The sequence below is a fragment of the Grosmannia clavigera genome (genome assembly GCF_000143105.1).
Source record: "Grosmannia clavigera kw1407 unplaced genomic scaffold GCSC_113, whole genome shotgun sequence".
NCBI lineage: Eukaryota > Fungi > Ascomycota > Sordariomycetes > Ophiostomatales > Ophiostomataceae > Leptographium > Leptographium clavigerum.
In genome coordinates, this window is record NW_014040831.1 from 400,826 (window position 1) to 415,899 (window position 15,074).

The 15,074-nt window shown below is 57.7% G+C and overlaps 6 protein-coding genes across 6 annotated transcripts; 2 read left to right on the top strand and 4 right to left on the bottom strand.

The window, feature by feature from the left end:
* Nucleotides 1-585: 585 nt before the first annotated feature.
* Nucleotides 586-3,127, bottom strand: CMQ_3497 (actin-binding protein; the record flags this gene model as incomplete). The annotated part of the gene is made up of 4 exons (XM_014319435.1): nucleotides 586-710; nucleotides 763-835; nucleotides 881-2,880; nucleotides 2,944-3,127. The coding sequence occupies 4 exons, from the start codon at nucleotides 3,125-3,127 to the stop codon at nucleotides 586-588; spliced, it is 2,382 nt and encodes a 793-aa protein (XP_014174910.1).
* Nucleotides 3,128-4,217: 1,090 nt separating this feature from the next.
* On the bottom strand, nucleotides 4,218-4,553 carry CMQ_3502 (uncharacterized protein; the record flags this gene model as incomplete). The annotated part of the gene is made up of 2 exons (XM_014319440.1): nucleotides 4,218-4,409; nucleotides 4,473-4,553. 2 exons carry the CDS (start codon nucleotides 4,551-4,553, stop codon nucleotides 4,218-4,220), a joined length of 273 nt encoding a protein of 90 aa, XP_014174915.1.
* A 1,394-nt stretch (nucleotides 4,554-5,947) lies between these two features.
* On the top strand, nucleotides 5,948-6,830 carry CMQ_3471 (monothiol glutaredoxin-mitochondrial precursor; the record flags this gene model as incomplete). The annotated part of the gene is made up of 2 exons (XM_014319409.1): nucleotides 5,948-6,667; nucleotides 6,753-6,830. 2 exons carry the CDS (start codon nucleotides 5,948-5,950, stop codon nucleotides 6,828-6,830), a joined length of 798 nt encoding a protein of 265 aa, XP_014174884.1.
* Nucleotides 6,831-7,242: 412 nt separating this feature from the next.
* CMQ_3413 (diphenol oxidase) lies at nucleotides 7,243-9,516 on the bottom strand (the record flags this gene model as incomplete). The annotated part of the gene is made up of 2 exons (XM_014319351.1): nucleotides 7,243-8,651; nucleotides 8,733-9,516. 2 exons carry the CDS (start codon nucleotides 9,514-9,516, stop codon nucleotides 7,243-7,245), a joined length of 2,193 nt encoding a protein of 730 aa, XP_014174826.1.
* A 1,065-nt stretch (nucleotides 9,517-10,581) lies between these two features.
* On the top strand, nucleotides 10,582-11,214 carry CMQ_3458 (uncharacterized protein; the record flags this gene model as incomplete). The annotated part of the gene is made up of 1 exon (XM_014319396.1): nucleotides 10,582-11,214. One exon carries the CDS (start codon nucleotides 10,582-10,584, stop codon nucleotides 11,212-11,214), a length of 633 nt encoding a protein of 210 aa, XP_014174871.1.
* An 86-nt stretch (nucleotides 11,215-11,300) lies between these two features.
* On the bottom strand, nucleotides 11,301-14,120 carry CMQ_3720 (c6 zinc finger domain containing protein; the record flags this gene model as incomplete). The annotated part of the gene is made up of 5 exons (XM_014319658.1): nucleotides 11,301-11,319; nucleotides 11,722-11,813; nucleotides 11,874-13,025; nucleotides 13,104-13,130; nucleotides 13,194-14,120. The coding sequence occupies 5 exons, from the start codon at nucleotides 14,118-14,120 to the stop codon at nucleotides 11,301-11,303; spliced, it is 2,217 nt and encodes a 738-aa protein (XP_014175133.1).
* Nucleotides 14,121-15,074: the final 954 nt, after the last annotated feature.

A 15,074-nucleotide genomic window follows, 5' to 3' on the forward strand; every position in this document is an offset into this window, starting at 1 on the left:
AGAGATGCCAGAACAGAGGAGTTTGGGACTTGGGAACAACGACAGTACTGATGGATGCTAAAACTGGACGGTTGGAGCGGAATGGCTTCCGGGGCTCTGCCACGCTTCTCATAGCGGGAGAGACAAAATCAGGTTATGTGAGCCGATGCTGGGCAGAGGTTACTAGAGGGAGGTTGTCTTTTTAACTTTTTCATACATAGGCGGCAAAAATAAAGAGGATATGGGCCAACCGTCTGGATGTGTCCAGTAGCACTTGATTTGCTGACGCATGCATCCTGGTGTACTGTCTATGCGGGAAAGAACGCTTTGTTACCGAGCTCTTTCCTAGTCGACGACTTCTGCTCCCACATATACACGTGACTAGAACGAAGCATTCCGCATTCGAAAGGCGGCATCGTTGGATGGTTGATAAGGCAGGAAGAATACAGTTGACAAGAAATGAACTTTTTGTGTAAACCGGCAGGAAAAAAAAGAAGAGAAGTAGAGAAAGGAGACGGTAAACAAAAAATGCACATCCTAGCCTCTTTGGTCTGACGCTTCCCCCCTCAACACGAAATGTAATGTAGCCTCCATCGGATCGCCGTCCTACTGCTGCAGCTGGACGTAGTTGGACGGGAAGAGACCCGACTGGCCGTTGTAGTGGCCGAACCACCAGTCGTCGTCGGGGAACTCGACGCCGGTGACGTGTGCGCCTTCGGGAAAGCTCAGTTCTGTTCTGTCAGCATACGTATCTCAACAGGACATGGGACCACGGGTGCTTACCGTTGTCCTCTGCAGCCTCGTAGTCGTACTCGGCAATCGCCCAAGGATGCTCCTCGACGGCGGCGTGACCAGCCTGGGGCTCTGGCTCGGCGGCCGGCGGCGGCGGCGGCGGGTGCACCTCGATTGCCGGACCCTCGTCCACGTCCTCCTGCAGCTGCTCGGCATCGTCGGTCACGAGCTCCACGTAGTTGCTGGGGAACAGGCCGGTCTCGCCCTGGGAGTTGGTGCCCATCCACCAGTCGGCGTCGACCTGCTCAATGTTGGCCACATACTCGCCCTCGACCAGCTCGATCTCGTTGTCCTCGGCCTTCTCGTAGCTGTACTGAACCAGGGCACTCAGTCCACTGGCAGCAGCAGCAGCGTGGTGCTCTGGTTCTGCTGGCCGCGCTTCCTCTTCCTCTTCCTCGTACGTCGGCACGGGGACAGGGCGGGAAGCCGGTGGCGGCGCCGGCTCCGGTTCCGGCTCCGGTTCTGGCGAGGGAGCACGGGCAACAGCAACAGGCAGTCGGATGGGCGACTGTTCCCGCTCATGCGACTCTTCCACCTCCTCTTCCTCAGCCGGTGGCGGCCGCGATGGAAGCCCGGGAAGCTGGAAGCCTCCCGACGGCCGGGAAGCCGAGGGAATCGGTGGCGGTGGTGCACTGTCCTCTTCCTCGTGCAGGTCCCGCGACTGTTGTTCGTGGTGAGAGATGGCCGAGGCCGACGGGACATGTTGGCCGATGGGCTGGGTGCCCTTGAAACGGTCACGGAGCGCGGAAACGCCTCCAGTGTTGCTGCTGGTCAGCTCTGCTGGCGGCTCTTCCGACTGCGACTCTCCCGTCCTCTGTTCGGTCATGGCAGCGTGGCCAAAGCTGCTCGTCGGCACTGGCGCCCAGCTCTTGCCCTTGTAGCCGCTCTTCCACTCGCCACCACTCTTCTGAGACGAGAGCGGCGATGCCTGCGGAGATGTCGGTGCCGGCGAGGGGTGAGAGCCTCCGCCTTCCCTGGCCTTCTTCTCGGCCCACAGCTGCGCCGGCGTCTTGCCACCCTTGTCGGCAAATGTGCGGCTGGCGTTGCCTACCAACGGCGCAATGGGAGCGGCTCCGGCGCCGAGACCCAGGCCACCAGGCGTCGGTGCCTTGGTGCCGGTAAACGAAGACGCGCCGGCAAACTTGCTTGCCACCTTGGGCTTGGGGAGAGACGTTATCCGCTCCGCATCCTGGGACCCGCTGAAGGCAGCGCTCCGGTCGGCGAGTGACTTTGGCGTCGGCGATTCGACTGCCGGCTCGTCGCTCTCGTGAGGGACTTGAGCCTTGGCCCGGATGGCCGCAATGTCGACCTTGCCTACCGGTTCGTAGGCACCCTTGACAACCACCGGGCGGTCGTCGTGCTCAGTCCGTGCCTTGGCGCGGATGGCCGCAATATCCACCTTGCCCACCGGCTCGTAGGCGCCCTTGACGATGGTCGGTCGCTCGTCTTCCTTGTTCTTGGCCGAAGCACGAATGGCGGCAATGTCGACCTTTCCGACCGGGCGGTAGCCGCCGCCAATGACGCCGTGCTCCCCGGCTGGCTTGCTGCTGGACGCAAAACGCGGTGCCGGTTCGGGCTGGTGCTGCTTCGTGAGCTCGGCAAGATTGACCTTGGTCGGCTTGTAGGCAGACTGGACCTTCTCGAGCTGAGTCCGGGTGATCTGAGGAGCGTCAGCCCCCCAACCATCCTCGTCCACGTGCTCCTGTCGCCGGTTGCGAGCGGCAATCAGCGGGTTTGCCGCCGAGGAGCTCGTAGGTGTGTAGACTGGCTTCTTGGCAATCGGAGGTGGTCCACCTCTGGAAGAAGCCGGGCCAGAGCCGCCGGCCGTGTATTTGGCACCGGAAGCGTCGGAAACCTTCTTCATGATGCTCTCGGTCTCGACGTCTTCCTGCGAGCGGGCGGTGATCTGGACGTGGTAGCCGTGGAGGATCTTGGACACGGCCGTCAGGTGGCTGGTAAAGTACCCCTTTGTTCTCTCCGGCACGCCGCCGCCGCACCAGGCGATCAGTACGTTCTTTGGAAGGCCGCTGTTGGGGTCCTGCACGCGCACAAAGGCAAATTGGATGCGGCCGTCGTTGAGGTCTTCGACCAGCTCCTCTAGCTCGCCCGCTGTTCACAGTCAGCTTGCCGCAAGGACAACGTCACCAGAACGGACAAACAAGAAATACACACATCCAGTGCCGTCGACCTTGAGAATGCTCTCTTTGGCACCAGAGTTCTGGAACGCGTTGAGAAGTGGTGCCTGGACCGAGAACAAGGCCCAGTGTGCCGGTGCCGAAGCTTTTGTGCTGTTGAGAACGGACTCGTAGCTGCTCCGAATTGACGGACCGTTGATCGACAGGTTGAGAGAAGCCATGGTCGAGAGTGCTCTCGCTGAGAGATAGGCAGAAAAAGGAGGGGGAGAGGGCAGACCGAGGGGAGCAAAGGGAGGATGGGCAGAGATGCAGGCACACACGACGATATAGAAGCCTGGAGAACAAGAGTCCCCACTAGTGGTAAGTTCTAGGAACGACTCTGTTCAGCTGCGGATGGACAAATACGGAGCGGGTTTTGTGGTGATGCCGGTTTCCCCTTTGCTGGGAAAGTATTATGGAAGAACAGCAGAGCGGCTGTGCCTAATGCAGAGTGGGGAACACTGGTGAAAGGCGGGGCTCTTCTTAGGGTGGCCACGCAAAGCGAGACCATCGGCCGCCGAGCTCTTGGTGCTGCCTATTTGCGAGCTTGAACCAAGGAAGCCACGCTGTTTCCGGATTTGCAGTTGCTGTAAGACGCAGAACCGGCAGCTCGGAGCCGTGCGTAGAAACTCGCTCGCACGGTATGCACTGTATCGGGGATAAAACGCCGGAAACGACGATACCGCTACCGAGTTGTTGCTGCCTCCCGCCACCTCGAGGCGTTTGCGACAATAGCATGTCAGACGAGCAGAAAGGGCACTTTTGTAAGATACGTCACGATTCGCATGTACAACTCAACTAGGACTGACAAGTAGGAGATTAGACGATTCTAAAGCGGGTTTGTAGATTTAAGGCAGCCGGCGAGCCGAATGGCTCGCTCGCCTCACTTTCCTCATTACCGGTCGACTATCAACTATCTGCATGCGGCCTCGTCGTTGGTATTGAAACTAGAAAACAAAGGTGGTCCCTCAAATAACAAAGGGAAACAACAGAAAACGAAAGAACCCAAGATAGGGCCAGATAGGGCCCAAAGAAAGGCCAGTGTAGAAATCCCAAAAGAAAATATCGTAAATGTCCAGCTAACCATCTCCAGCTGTAGACATCGTTACCCAGAAGGCCCAACGGTCTATCGCGCCAGCCTTCCGGCACCGTCGCCACGGTCTTCCGCCAGGGTGTGAGCGAGGAGCGGTCGTCGCAGATGCGCTGCAAAGGGCAGGCCAGCGTGGTGGTGGCCCGCACGCATAGAAAGCCATATCCGAAGGGCGGAAGCGTCTAGCACATTTCGCAACAGTCGAGACAGCAGTCCATAGATTCGTCGCAGACACAGCAGCAGAGCGCTGCGCCCATGCAAGCCTTCAGACAGCTGTCACCACCGCCCTGTCGCTGCGGCGGCGGCGCCTGCTGGTACTGCATACCGCCCTGAGGCGGATAGTAGCCAGCCTGTGGCTGCGGCGGGCCGTATGCCTGGAAAGGTCAGCAATTGAACGCGGACGTGAGGCTAGACGATCGAGAGGACAAGAAGCTCACCTGCTGCGGGTACTGGGGGTAGCCCTGAGGCTGGCCGTATTGCTGCGGTGGGCCCTGCTGGTAGTACTGCTGGTTGGACATGGTGAAGGGCGAGGCGATTGATCCAGAGATTGACCTGGGAAGCGCGAGCGGTCGGTGAGGATGGGCGGTCGCAAAGGTGAGTCTGGAAGCGATGCCAAGATGACAAAACGACGAAAAGGCGAAATGACGGAAATGCGGAAAGCGAAATCGGTGGCTGGACAAAGCTGGTTGGATGGGAGTTGTTTTGGGTGAGGACAGAATGAGGAAGATTGCTTCTGCTTGGGTGCCTGGCGGACTTAAATTATCAGGCGGAGGGTGGAATGGCAGACCTCCTCAGGCCAGGGGTGTTTTAAGTGTTTCCAAGGCCCGGCGTCGTAGCGGAGAGCTCCTAGGGCGGCCTCTCATTCATTTGTGGGGGGTGGGCCAACGCGCTGAAATACGAATCAATCGGACTGCTGGAAACTCCGCTAAAGACCGCACTACAGCGCTACGACGAGCATGACCAGCCACGTTTACTGCGTCAGCATTCTACGATTATGTACTGTATGTGCAGCTCTCCACTTGATACAGTGGGCCTCTCCTCCGCTCATTATCGGCTTAGCGTGCAGACCCTAGCAACCATTTTTTCCGTTCTTTCTTTTCTCTTCTGCGCCCCCCTTTGCCTGGAAGGAGGAGCCGACGGATCAGCTGGAGAGATCGACAGCTGTTGTGTATTACTGCTTACATAGTATGTATGCTGGATCTAGCGCCTTGCTGTGTTCAGTGTTTGGGATGATGCACATGTGTTTCAATAGTCATGGGCGCCAACATGTGCCACTCTGCCGCTGCTCCATACGAGTATATGGAACGGAGCACGGAGTACTCCATAGTTGATGCATGTGTCGCAAGCAGGCACCCAGCCATCTGCTCGTCTGTCTCATCTGCCTGCGGCGCAGCACATCCCTACGACGTACTGGCTGATGGCAGACGCTGCACGCTTCGATCGATCGTTGCGCGAGCAAAGCCTCGCTGGTGGGCCGTAGAAACCGTGGCGACCCAAATCAGTCCGGCACACCGCTCGGAGATACGTAAGACAGGACTCGTACACCCTGTGGCTGCGTGCCGTGGCTCATGCTGTGGCGTGTACGAGTATTCCTGCTGCAAGGCCTTGCCCAAATGACGCAAGACGCGATTGCGCCAATAACGCAGCCCGCTTACCTTCGGAGGGGTTCCTTCTTTGTGCGGCGGCAGCCGTTCATCGGAGAGCAAAACCCAAAGCGCCGGCAATTTTGGTCAGCTTTTGTATCTTACTGTTTTTTTAGGCGCTGTCATCTGACCAATTGTCACCCAACGCCACCCCAACCACACGTCCTGCAGTCAGTCTTCGGCCTCGTATCTTCGACCTTGTCGTCCGTCCTCTTCTGCTCCCTTCTTCCCCCATCTTCGTCTCAGCCAGCACAGCTGCCAAGCCAACAATGTCCACCATCCACGAGATCAAGTCCGTTGAGGAATGGGAGGCACACCTGCAGTCTCTTCCGCCGACAGCGCTCCTGATCGTCTCCTTCCATGCGCCTTGGGCCGCGCCATGCGCCCAGATGGCCACTGTCCTGCAGGCCTTGGCCGACGAATACCCTGCCGACCGCTCTGCGACCTCATGGGTCTCCCTCAACGCCGAGGACCTCAGCGACATTAGCGAGCAGTACGACGTCACGGCCGTGCCCTTCCTCGTGCTGCTGCGTGGCGGCCAGGTCCTGGAGACGGTCAGCGGCAGCAGTGCCGTCAAGGTACGGGCAGCGATCGAGACGTACGCAAAAGCGACTCCAGCAACAACGACAGCATCTGCTGCTGCGACGGTAGGACCGACGACCACATCCGCCAATGGCGTGGCGCCACTGTTTGCCGCACAGCAAGCCGCCGAGGCAGACCCGGCCAAGCAGAAGGAGGAACTGTTCAAGCGGCTGGCCGACCTCGTCAAGGCGGCACCGGTCATGCTGTTCATGAAGGGCACGCCGAGCGAGCCGCGCTGTGGCTTCTCGCGGCAGCTGGTCGGCCTCTTGCGCGAGAACAGTGTCAAGTACGGCTTCTTCAACATCCTGGCAGACGACGAGGTGCGCGAGGGCCTCAAGGAGTATGCCGAGTGGCCCACGTACCCCCAGCTGTGGGTCAAGGGCGAGCTCGTCGGCGGTTTGGATATTGTGAGTAGCGCATGGCAAAGAGATTACCTTGCGAACCCCCCTTTCCTCTTCGGCCGAGCACCAGAGCCAGGACTGACAGCAGCAGGTCAAGGAAGAGCTCGAGAACGACGCCAACTTCTTCCACGAATTTAGCGTCAAGGCTGCTGATACTGCCGTTGCATAGACGGCAGATTGGAACATAAAAGAAAATGAAAATGAAAATGAAAATGAAAATGCGACCAAAAATAAACAGACCACCGGGCATCCAGAGCGATGAGGACAGGGAATAATATACCCACTCAGCAATAGCAATAATAAGCAATTAAAAAAAAAAAAAAAAAAAAAAAAGGACCGGCCCCTGTTGCATGCAACCGGAAACAATACTACCAGCGGACATTGCGCAGAAGCAGGCAGGAAAAGAGATCGAGATATGGGGAGATACTCCGTACTCGAGTAGATTGCACAAGGGTTTCTCTTTCTCTTTCTCTTTTCTTTTTCTTACTTTGGGAGACTGTCAGAAAAAGACTGGATCATGTATTTGAAGCTGTTTTTGGCAATTGCATGGAGTTGTAATTTCAGTCTTTCTTCCCTCCTGCTCAGTTACCATGGCCGAACCAGATGCTGTCCTTGGGCGCGGACCCCGACTCCAGCTCGTCGACGGGGGCATCGCACAGCGCACGGTTCGCAGCCGGGATCTCCCAGCCGGTCATGTCGTCTGTACGCGACAGGAACAGCATGGCCATGCCGCCGTCGCCGTGCCAGATCATGTGGCAGTGGAAGCGCCAGACGCCGGGGTTGTCGGCGACGAAGCGCACCAGCGTCCAGCCGAAGCCCTCGACCGTGGCCACATCGCGCCGCAGCGGGTTGTCGATGCTGCTGGTGTTGCCGGGGTCGAGCAGTCCGCGACCTAGGGGCGCCATGTTGAAGGCTTCGTAGCCGGGAAAGTAGCCGTGACCGGCGCCGAGCACAAACAGCTGGTGGCCATGCAGGTGCAGCGGATGGGTGCCCTCGTCAAAGTTTTGCAGCACAAGATCAACGACTTGGACGTCGGTGTGGCCGATGACCAGCTCCGACTGCTCGTCAAAGGCCAGCCTATTGATGCCGGCCACGCCGTACGACTCGTTGCCGGCCCGCAACCCGTCTACGGCTCGATGCAGCGCTGGCGACAGCAGGTTCGGTCGGTACGACGAGCCGTTGAAGAAGCCGCGCTGCAGCTGCCAGTTGCCGATCTCGAGGTTGACCCGCAAGTAGTACGACCGGTCCGCATGTGCCGGCGCCGGCCGTGGCGGATACGGCGCATAGTTCCGCGTGTGCATGTCCTGACACAGCACGATGAACGCGCCGGCATCGTTGTCTGTCGTCGGCAGACGGGCTGCGTGGATTGCGTCGTCTGATGGTGCCGTGTAGCGCACCACCGCCTGCGTCATCGGGTTGTCCTGGCCGGCGAGTGTGTACTCGGAGAAGCAGTGGGTGGCGATACGGGCGTGCATCCAAAAGGCGGAGTCGCCACCCGTCGCGTTGGCCGTGAGCACGACGCTGTAGCGCTGGCCCGGCGCGATGAGGATGCTCTTCTCGGACGCTGGCTCAATGTCGACACCGTCAATTTCGGTCAGCGGCAGGCTGTGGTGGTGGTCGACGTTGATCTCGAACCAGGCGAAGCCGCCGACGTGGATGAACCGCAGCCGGTGGCTCGCGCCCGCTGCGAGGTCCAGGGCGGCCAGCCGGGCAGTCGAATTGTCGCATCGCCGGCCGGGGTGCTGATCGCAGTCCACCACGTTGACGCCGTTGATCAGGGCGCCGTTCGGCATGGGCGACGACTCGCTACCCTTGGCCAGGGCCGTCATCAGCAGCCCGCCAGACGGGTCGTGGTACCAATCCTGCACCATGACCACGCGATCGGACTCGTAGGGCAGCAGCTGCTTCGCCGGCTCGTCTCGGGCGTGGATGATCAGGGGCCCGACCAGGCCGTCGAGCGCGTCGGCTCCCTGGTGGCCATGGTAAAAATCTGCCACAGGAGAGGCGACGGGTTAGCTGGGGCTACTCCGCACACGAGGCTCTCATCTGCGTTTCCGGCCAGAAGACGTACAGGTGCCGGCCTGTCCGACTGCGGCAAACTCGTAGCGGAACGAGCGACCGGGGGCTATGGCACACTGCGTGGCGCCCGGTGTGCCATCCATGTGGTTTGTGCCGTTCTGGAAGAGGCCGTGCCAGTGCAGCGCGGTCGCATTGACGGCACGATTCTCGACGTTAACCACAATCGTGTCGCCCTCGTTGCAGCGGATCATCTCGCCGGGAAACTTGCCGTTGACCGTGGTCAGCAGCCTGAAGACGCCGTCCGGGTTGGCCTCGACGTTCTGGATGATCCAGTTGTACTCGCGCACCGTAGCCGGTGCATTGTAGTCCCAGTCCATTCCCAGCACATAGTCGGAGTCTGGTCGACGGAAGGAGTTGGCGTCGTCTGCCACCGCTTCGGCCGTGCTGGTAGCCGTCGGTGCCGCAGAGGACGGCAGAACTAGTTCTGCTGTGGATTCTGTTTCTGTTGGCACCACGTCCACGTCTGCAGATGGTGGTGAGGACGACGATGGCACGGACAAGCTGTCAAAAAAGGCAATCTTGAGGAGAAGTAGCAGCGAAAATAGGCTGGCAAGCAAGAAAAGCAGGAAGAAAGCGCTTTGCCACCAGTGCGTTCGACGAGAGTGTCTGCCAACACGCCCAGGATCGCGGCCGTCGCCATTGTCGGTATTGACATCTTCCAGGAGCTGCCGGCTTCGGTCTCTTGATGCTGGTTCAAGATAAGATGCATTCAGCTCCGCTGTCAGCATCTCCACGTCACCGTCCTCGCCAAAGACGACAGCATGCCCTGCAGCCATGGGATGTATCACGGCGCAGAGGCTTGCATGGCTAGACGATTGAGCTGCCCTTCACGATGCGTTTGAAGATGAAAAGGCTTGTACAAGCATTACAAGCAGAGACAGGCTCATTCTAGCTGAGTGATGCGCGTGGCGCAACGGCGGCTTCTGGTTGGACGGCTTGCCAGAAGATGTTGCTAAGAGGAAGGAGCTATTGAACTAGCTACGGATACAGTACTCCGTACAGGGCCCATAGTGATAACCGTATCATCGCACGGTAGCTGATCGAGGTCTGTCGCGTGCTCTTTTCGACTCCGTAATACAATCTTGCTTCATGAACAGAGTTCGGAGCATGTCTTAAGCATAAGGCACTATGAAGGCACCCGTAAACCCCGTAGGCCTCCTAGATTGTGGAGATCGTTTCTCAGGGGCTGCTGGGTTTAAGGCTGTGCGAGCAAGAGGGAAGGGACACTTTCATTGGCTGGCATCCGTCTCAAAAATGCACAACACTCGTGGAGAAGACAGCGGTCGACCCTTTGATTGGCGCGCAAAGCTTGGCACGAATATTTCAAACTGTCACTGGCTCTCCGCTGAGCGATGCAGCCAATCCCGTCTGCATCGTCCTATTCGGTGGCAATGAACAGCGGAGCTCTCTTTGACGGAAACGCATAAAAGAGGGCCTCGTAATGGCCGAATAGGCAGGTCGGGTGAGGAAGGATCGTGTCCACTGGCTCTTTGCCTTTGTGGACCACTCCTTTGGTCATCGCTCGTCCATATATACGCGTGCTTGTCCCATCTTCTGCCGTGCTCTCGCCTTCCATCTTCCGCAAGTCTCAGCCTTTCGTTTTCGCCGCTGCCGTCTCACCTTCTTTTTCTCCTTGCACAATCACGCTCTTTTGTGTGCTCACGTTCGCTGGTCGCTACCATTCCATTCTTTTACCTTTCTTCGCCGTGAAAGCAAACAAGGGAACAAGGGTTACTGAACAAGCATTGCCTCGTGCTATCTCGCAGACTATTTATCATCCTCCGTGTTCTTCTATCCTTTTCTCATTCTTCGACTTTTTGCTCTTATACCCAATCTTCGCCATGGCTTCCTACGTCCGCCTCCTTCTTCTCAGCTCCCTGTTCGGCAGCCTGGCTGCTGCCGCGCCCATGGAGAACCGCATCTTTCGCCGCACTTCCGCCGCCGACCTCGTCGGCCAGATCATGCCCGGCTCCTTGTCGTGCTCATCCGCTCAGTTCGCCGACGAATGCCGCACCAATGTCCAGGCCGCACCCTACCTGATCCAGGCGATGCAGCAGTATGGCCTCAACACCGCCGGCCAGATCGCTGCTGTGCTCGCCGTTGTCGGCTACGAGTCCGGCGACCTTGCCTACAAGCACAACGTCTCGCCCGGTCGACCCGGTCAGGGCACCAGCAACATGCAGATGGCGACATACAACGCTCTCTATGCTGCCTCTATTTCCGCGCTGTCGTCGGGCGTGGCTGCCGCCAACGGCGACGTGTCCGCTATCCTGTCCCTCGTCACCGCCGACGAGTACAACTTTGGCAGTGGCCCGTGGTTCCTCACCACGCAGTGCTCGTCCGACGTCGTGTCGGAACTGAGGACCGGCACTGACGCCGCTTTTTCTGCATACATGGCTTGCATCGGCGTTGACGCTACCGACAGCGGCCGTTTGGCTTACTGGAACCGTGCCAAGACTGCCTTTGGCTTTTAGAGTAGCCTACTTCTTCTTCACTCTTGACGTATTCTGTTTTGCAGCGAGGGCTATCTGCCTCTTTATGATACAATACTACGGGACATTTATTGGCGGACTTTCACACTATGAGATACGAAGACAACGTTATTGTTAGTGCCATAAGTGAATCGTGCTTAAGCATATATTGAGAAGGGTATTTTCCTATCAATACAGGAGGATGGTGTTGCTAATTACTTGTTGTCCTCGTCACACACGGCTATGCCAAACCGAGGACAGAAAACAGGCCGTGCAAATCCGCCTGTTAAACCATATCGCAGAAGGTACCCCCTCATTGCTTTCATGTATACACACAAGGGTATATTCTCGTATGTCCTGTTTCTAGACATACCCTGAATCCCATTCTTACACTGCCAACACGTAGGCAAAGCACTCTTAAGGCATCAGCCTGTATTGGGGCCCGAGCCCGGTCCTGTACCTGACAAGTCCACATTTCCAAAAAAAATGTTAGCGTCAGCTTCTGCCGACCCTGGAACAGGCACTTCCGAGCTGCCCGGAAAGAACTGGAAGGATGGATCTCCAGCAAAAGCCCCGGATTGGGCGTAGTTTTGCAGCGTATCCTTTCCAAGGTCAGCATAACTTGTTATATTAACTCTCTCCACGCGATCACCGGAACGTACCCAGTCAAAGTTGGATGTCAAGTCCATGCTTTCATCCACCAACGTGCCGGGATAAGCGAGACCTGGGGCGGCAAAGTTGAAGGTAGCCATGCTGCTGAGATAGTCGCCTTGGAATTCGGGTGGTGCCAAGTCCGTGCCACCGAGCTCGTTGCCCATTGTTGCGTCCATTGTGCCGTATGCCACTCCCTCTGGGCTCTGCATCGAGGTCCCGAACAAGCCGTTGAGGTTAGGCCCGGCTGTCGGAGCAAGACCGAGCGGTGCCATCATATCGGATTCGAGCGGCGGCGGCAGCTGTGTGTTGCCGGGCGTTTCCAGACACGAGTCTGGCGGTGTCGGGTTGGCGCCAAGTGCCGGAACATCTTTGCACATTGGCACCACTTCGGACGGGTTCGTGGGCGGCGTCTCCGTGGAGCCCATCTGTTCCAAAACGACCCGCAGGATGTTATACGCCTTGAATGCCTCCATCGAGCCGTCCGCGAGCGGCCGCCAGATCTCCTTTGTTGTCTCCAGTACAGACCGCATCTCGATGCGCTGCGCGGGCGTCCAGAAGTTCGCTACTTGTGGGTCTATAGTCTCGCCGCTCTTCTCGGCTGTATTGTTGAAGCGGACCTCCAGTGCCACCAGCATCGCCGGCAACAGAAAGTCCTTTGTCGCAATGGACGACACGTACCACTTGATCGACCGCAGCCGGCCGCTGGGCTCGGACTCCTTGGCGAGTGTGCGAAGGTGGTGTAAGGTTTCCAAGGAGGCCTCGATGGCGGCTCGCCTTGAACGGTCGTAACGAGCATTTTGCCGGGACCGAGGCAAATATTTGCGGTGCAACAGGCACATGATCTTCTGGTATAGGATATCAATGTTGAACCGTGCTATGATCAGAGTCAGAGGGTCCCGTGATCTCTCCAGCGGGTGCAGCTTCAGATGTGGTGGTAGCTCATTCTTCACAGCTCGCAGGCGGCTGTCAAGACGAATGATTTCGTCGTAAGACACCGGCTTTCCGACGCGTGTCGTTGCTTGCAAAATATTGCCCAGTTCCTGACACAGCTTGACTTTGGCAATCATGTAGCTGATGGGCGTGGGTTCAGAACTCGGCCGCGGGGGAGGTAGCTTCTTTGTGCTTGGATCGAATTCTTCGTCAAATATGTTGAGCGGCAGCTGTGTATCACAGTCGTGCTCATAGATCATATTCGGTAACGATACTTGATGTGAGAACATGACATCACACATACGCACCAGCGCCCATGTCCTCCTTCTCATTTCCTACAAGGCGGGCAGTCAGCACAGATATCTTCTAGCACAATTACAGGCATCGGGGAATCATACCGCCTGGAAGGGTGTGATGGACGGAAACCATTTTGCATCTCGATGGTAACCCATGCGAAATGCCACCCGCGTAATCAGGGAGCCGATCAGCCAGAGGCCCAGATCCGCGTCCCAGCGAGACGAGTACTCGCCAAAGACATACAGGATCATGGTCTCGACCGTGTACTCGACCGGCTTTGTGTAATCGGCAACGACCAGGCACTGCACCGTGCGGACTCGAAAAAGCGCCGCCAGCTCCATAGCACGGCCCTTCCATTCCGGCGGCTCGTCGCCAACCTTGTGGTAGCTAAGCATTGCCAGGCAGAGAATAGAGTACAAGAGGCCCAGCCACATGATGGGTGTCTTGGACGGGTCCTGCCAATGGCTGCGTAGCTGGGCGTTGAAGGTGGGTGCGTGTATAATGTTGACCGCGTTGTCCATAGAGTTGAAGTAGCGACCACAGAGGGTGAGAACGGTCGATTTCGGCGGCAGCTCGGCGCGGAGATCGGCTTCGGTGGTCGGCGGAGCGCCGTGAAGAAAGGTTGGGGCCTCTCGGGAGGTGGCCGGCTTGCTCTCGAGAACCTTCTCGTAACTCGACTCCAGCTCCTTCTTGTGCATAGTGAAATAGTTCTTAACTTCGGTAATATCGGCCAGTAGAGTGTGCCAGTGCTCCTGGCCGACATACATGGACTTTCCGCGATCCGTGTCGACCTTGAGAACACCGAGAGAGGTCGCCAGGCCGTCGTCGATGTCGCTGTCATCCGCGTCGTCGGCCGCCTGGTTCGCGCTTTCTCTTGTAGACACCAAGCTGTCTGCCCTGGGCGGCAAGCCAACCCCTGCGCCAGGAACCATGCCCGCGGCAGATGCGGCCGTAATAGGATCGACATCGGCTCCACTGTGCATCAGCGACAGCACCAGACCCTCGAGACGGTCGATGCGGTTTTGCATGTCGTCGGGGGTTGCTGACCCTCGGTTTTGGTTCTTCTTCCGGTTCACGGGTGCGGCATAGGAACAGGTCGAAGTGTTGTTCCCGTCGCGCTTGACACAATTGCTACACGGATGGCCTCGGTCGCATTTCCTGTAATACTTTGGTCAGTGCGACTGCTCTTACCTCGAGTTGTCGGGCAGGCGGCATAGTTACAATCTGCGCTTCGGTCAGTACAAGCGTACACGAGAAACACACACTCTCCTACCGTCTGGGCAGCTGGATATCTACTTTTTGGTCCGACATGGATAGCAGCTCAAGGGCACTCGGTTTCTCTTGCGCACTACCCGAAAATGTTCCTCGGGCGACCGGGCGCTCGATGACGAGTTCGTCGAAGCCGGTGTAGGTGTCATGGCTACGAGTATATTGTTTGCGAGCTTCGGAGGAAGAGTGTGATGCGGGCGATTGCGTTCGCCTCCGCAGAGTGCGGTGCCGGCAATGGTCGTGTAGCGAAGAGTCAGACGAATCTCGCGTAATGCAACGTTTCCTGGCCTTTCAAACGGCTTTTGGCGGCCGTCGTAGATAGACAGACACTGTCTTCAGGGACTAGGAGAGCGCTCTTTCAGAGCATCCCAGGCGGCACCGATGGCCTTCGCGACGAGTTGGGGGCGAATGCGAACTCGCGTTTTCGAGATGTCTTTTTTTGAGGAGTAGTCAATGTCATGCGATGAAACCAGTCAATCCTTTGGGGCGCTCAGTTCACAAAGGCAGACGGCGGAGACCAACTTATTTGCCGAGAGGCACGGAGATTGTAGAGTGGCACAGAAAAACGGCAGAACACGAAGTCGGAAGAACCCCAAAAAGATGATTTGAAGGTGGCAGATGCTATCGTTGATGGCCGGACTTAATGGTGGGTGTATGTACTAAGATAGATGGGCGCCTTAACGCATTGGAGGGGTTCTGGGCGGTCTCACAGC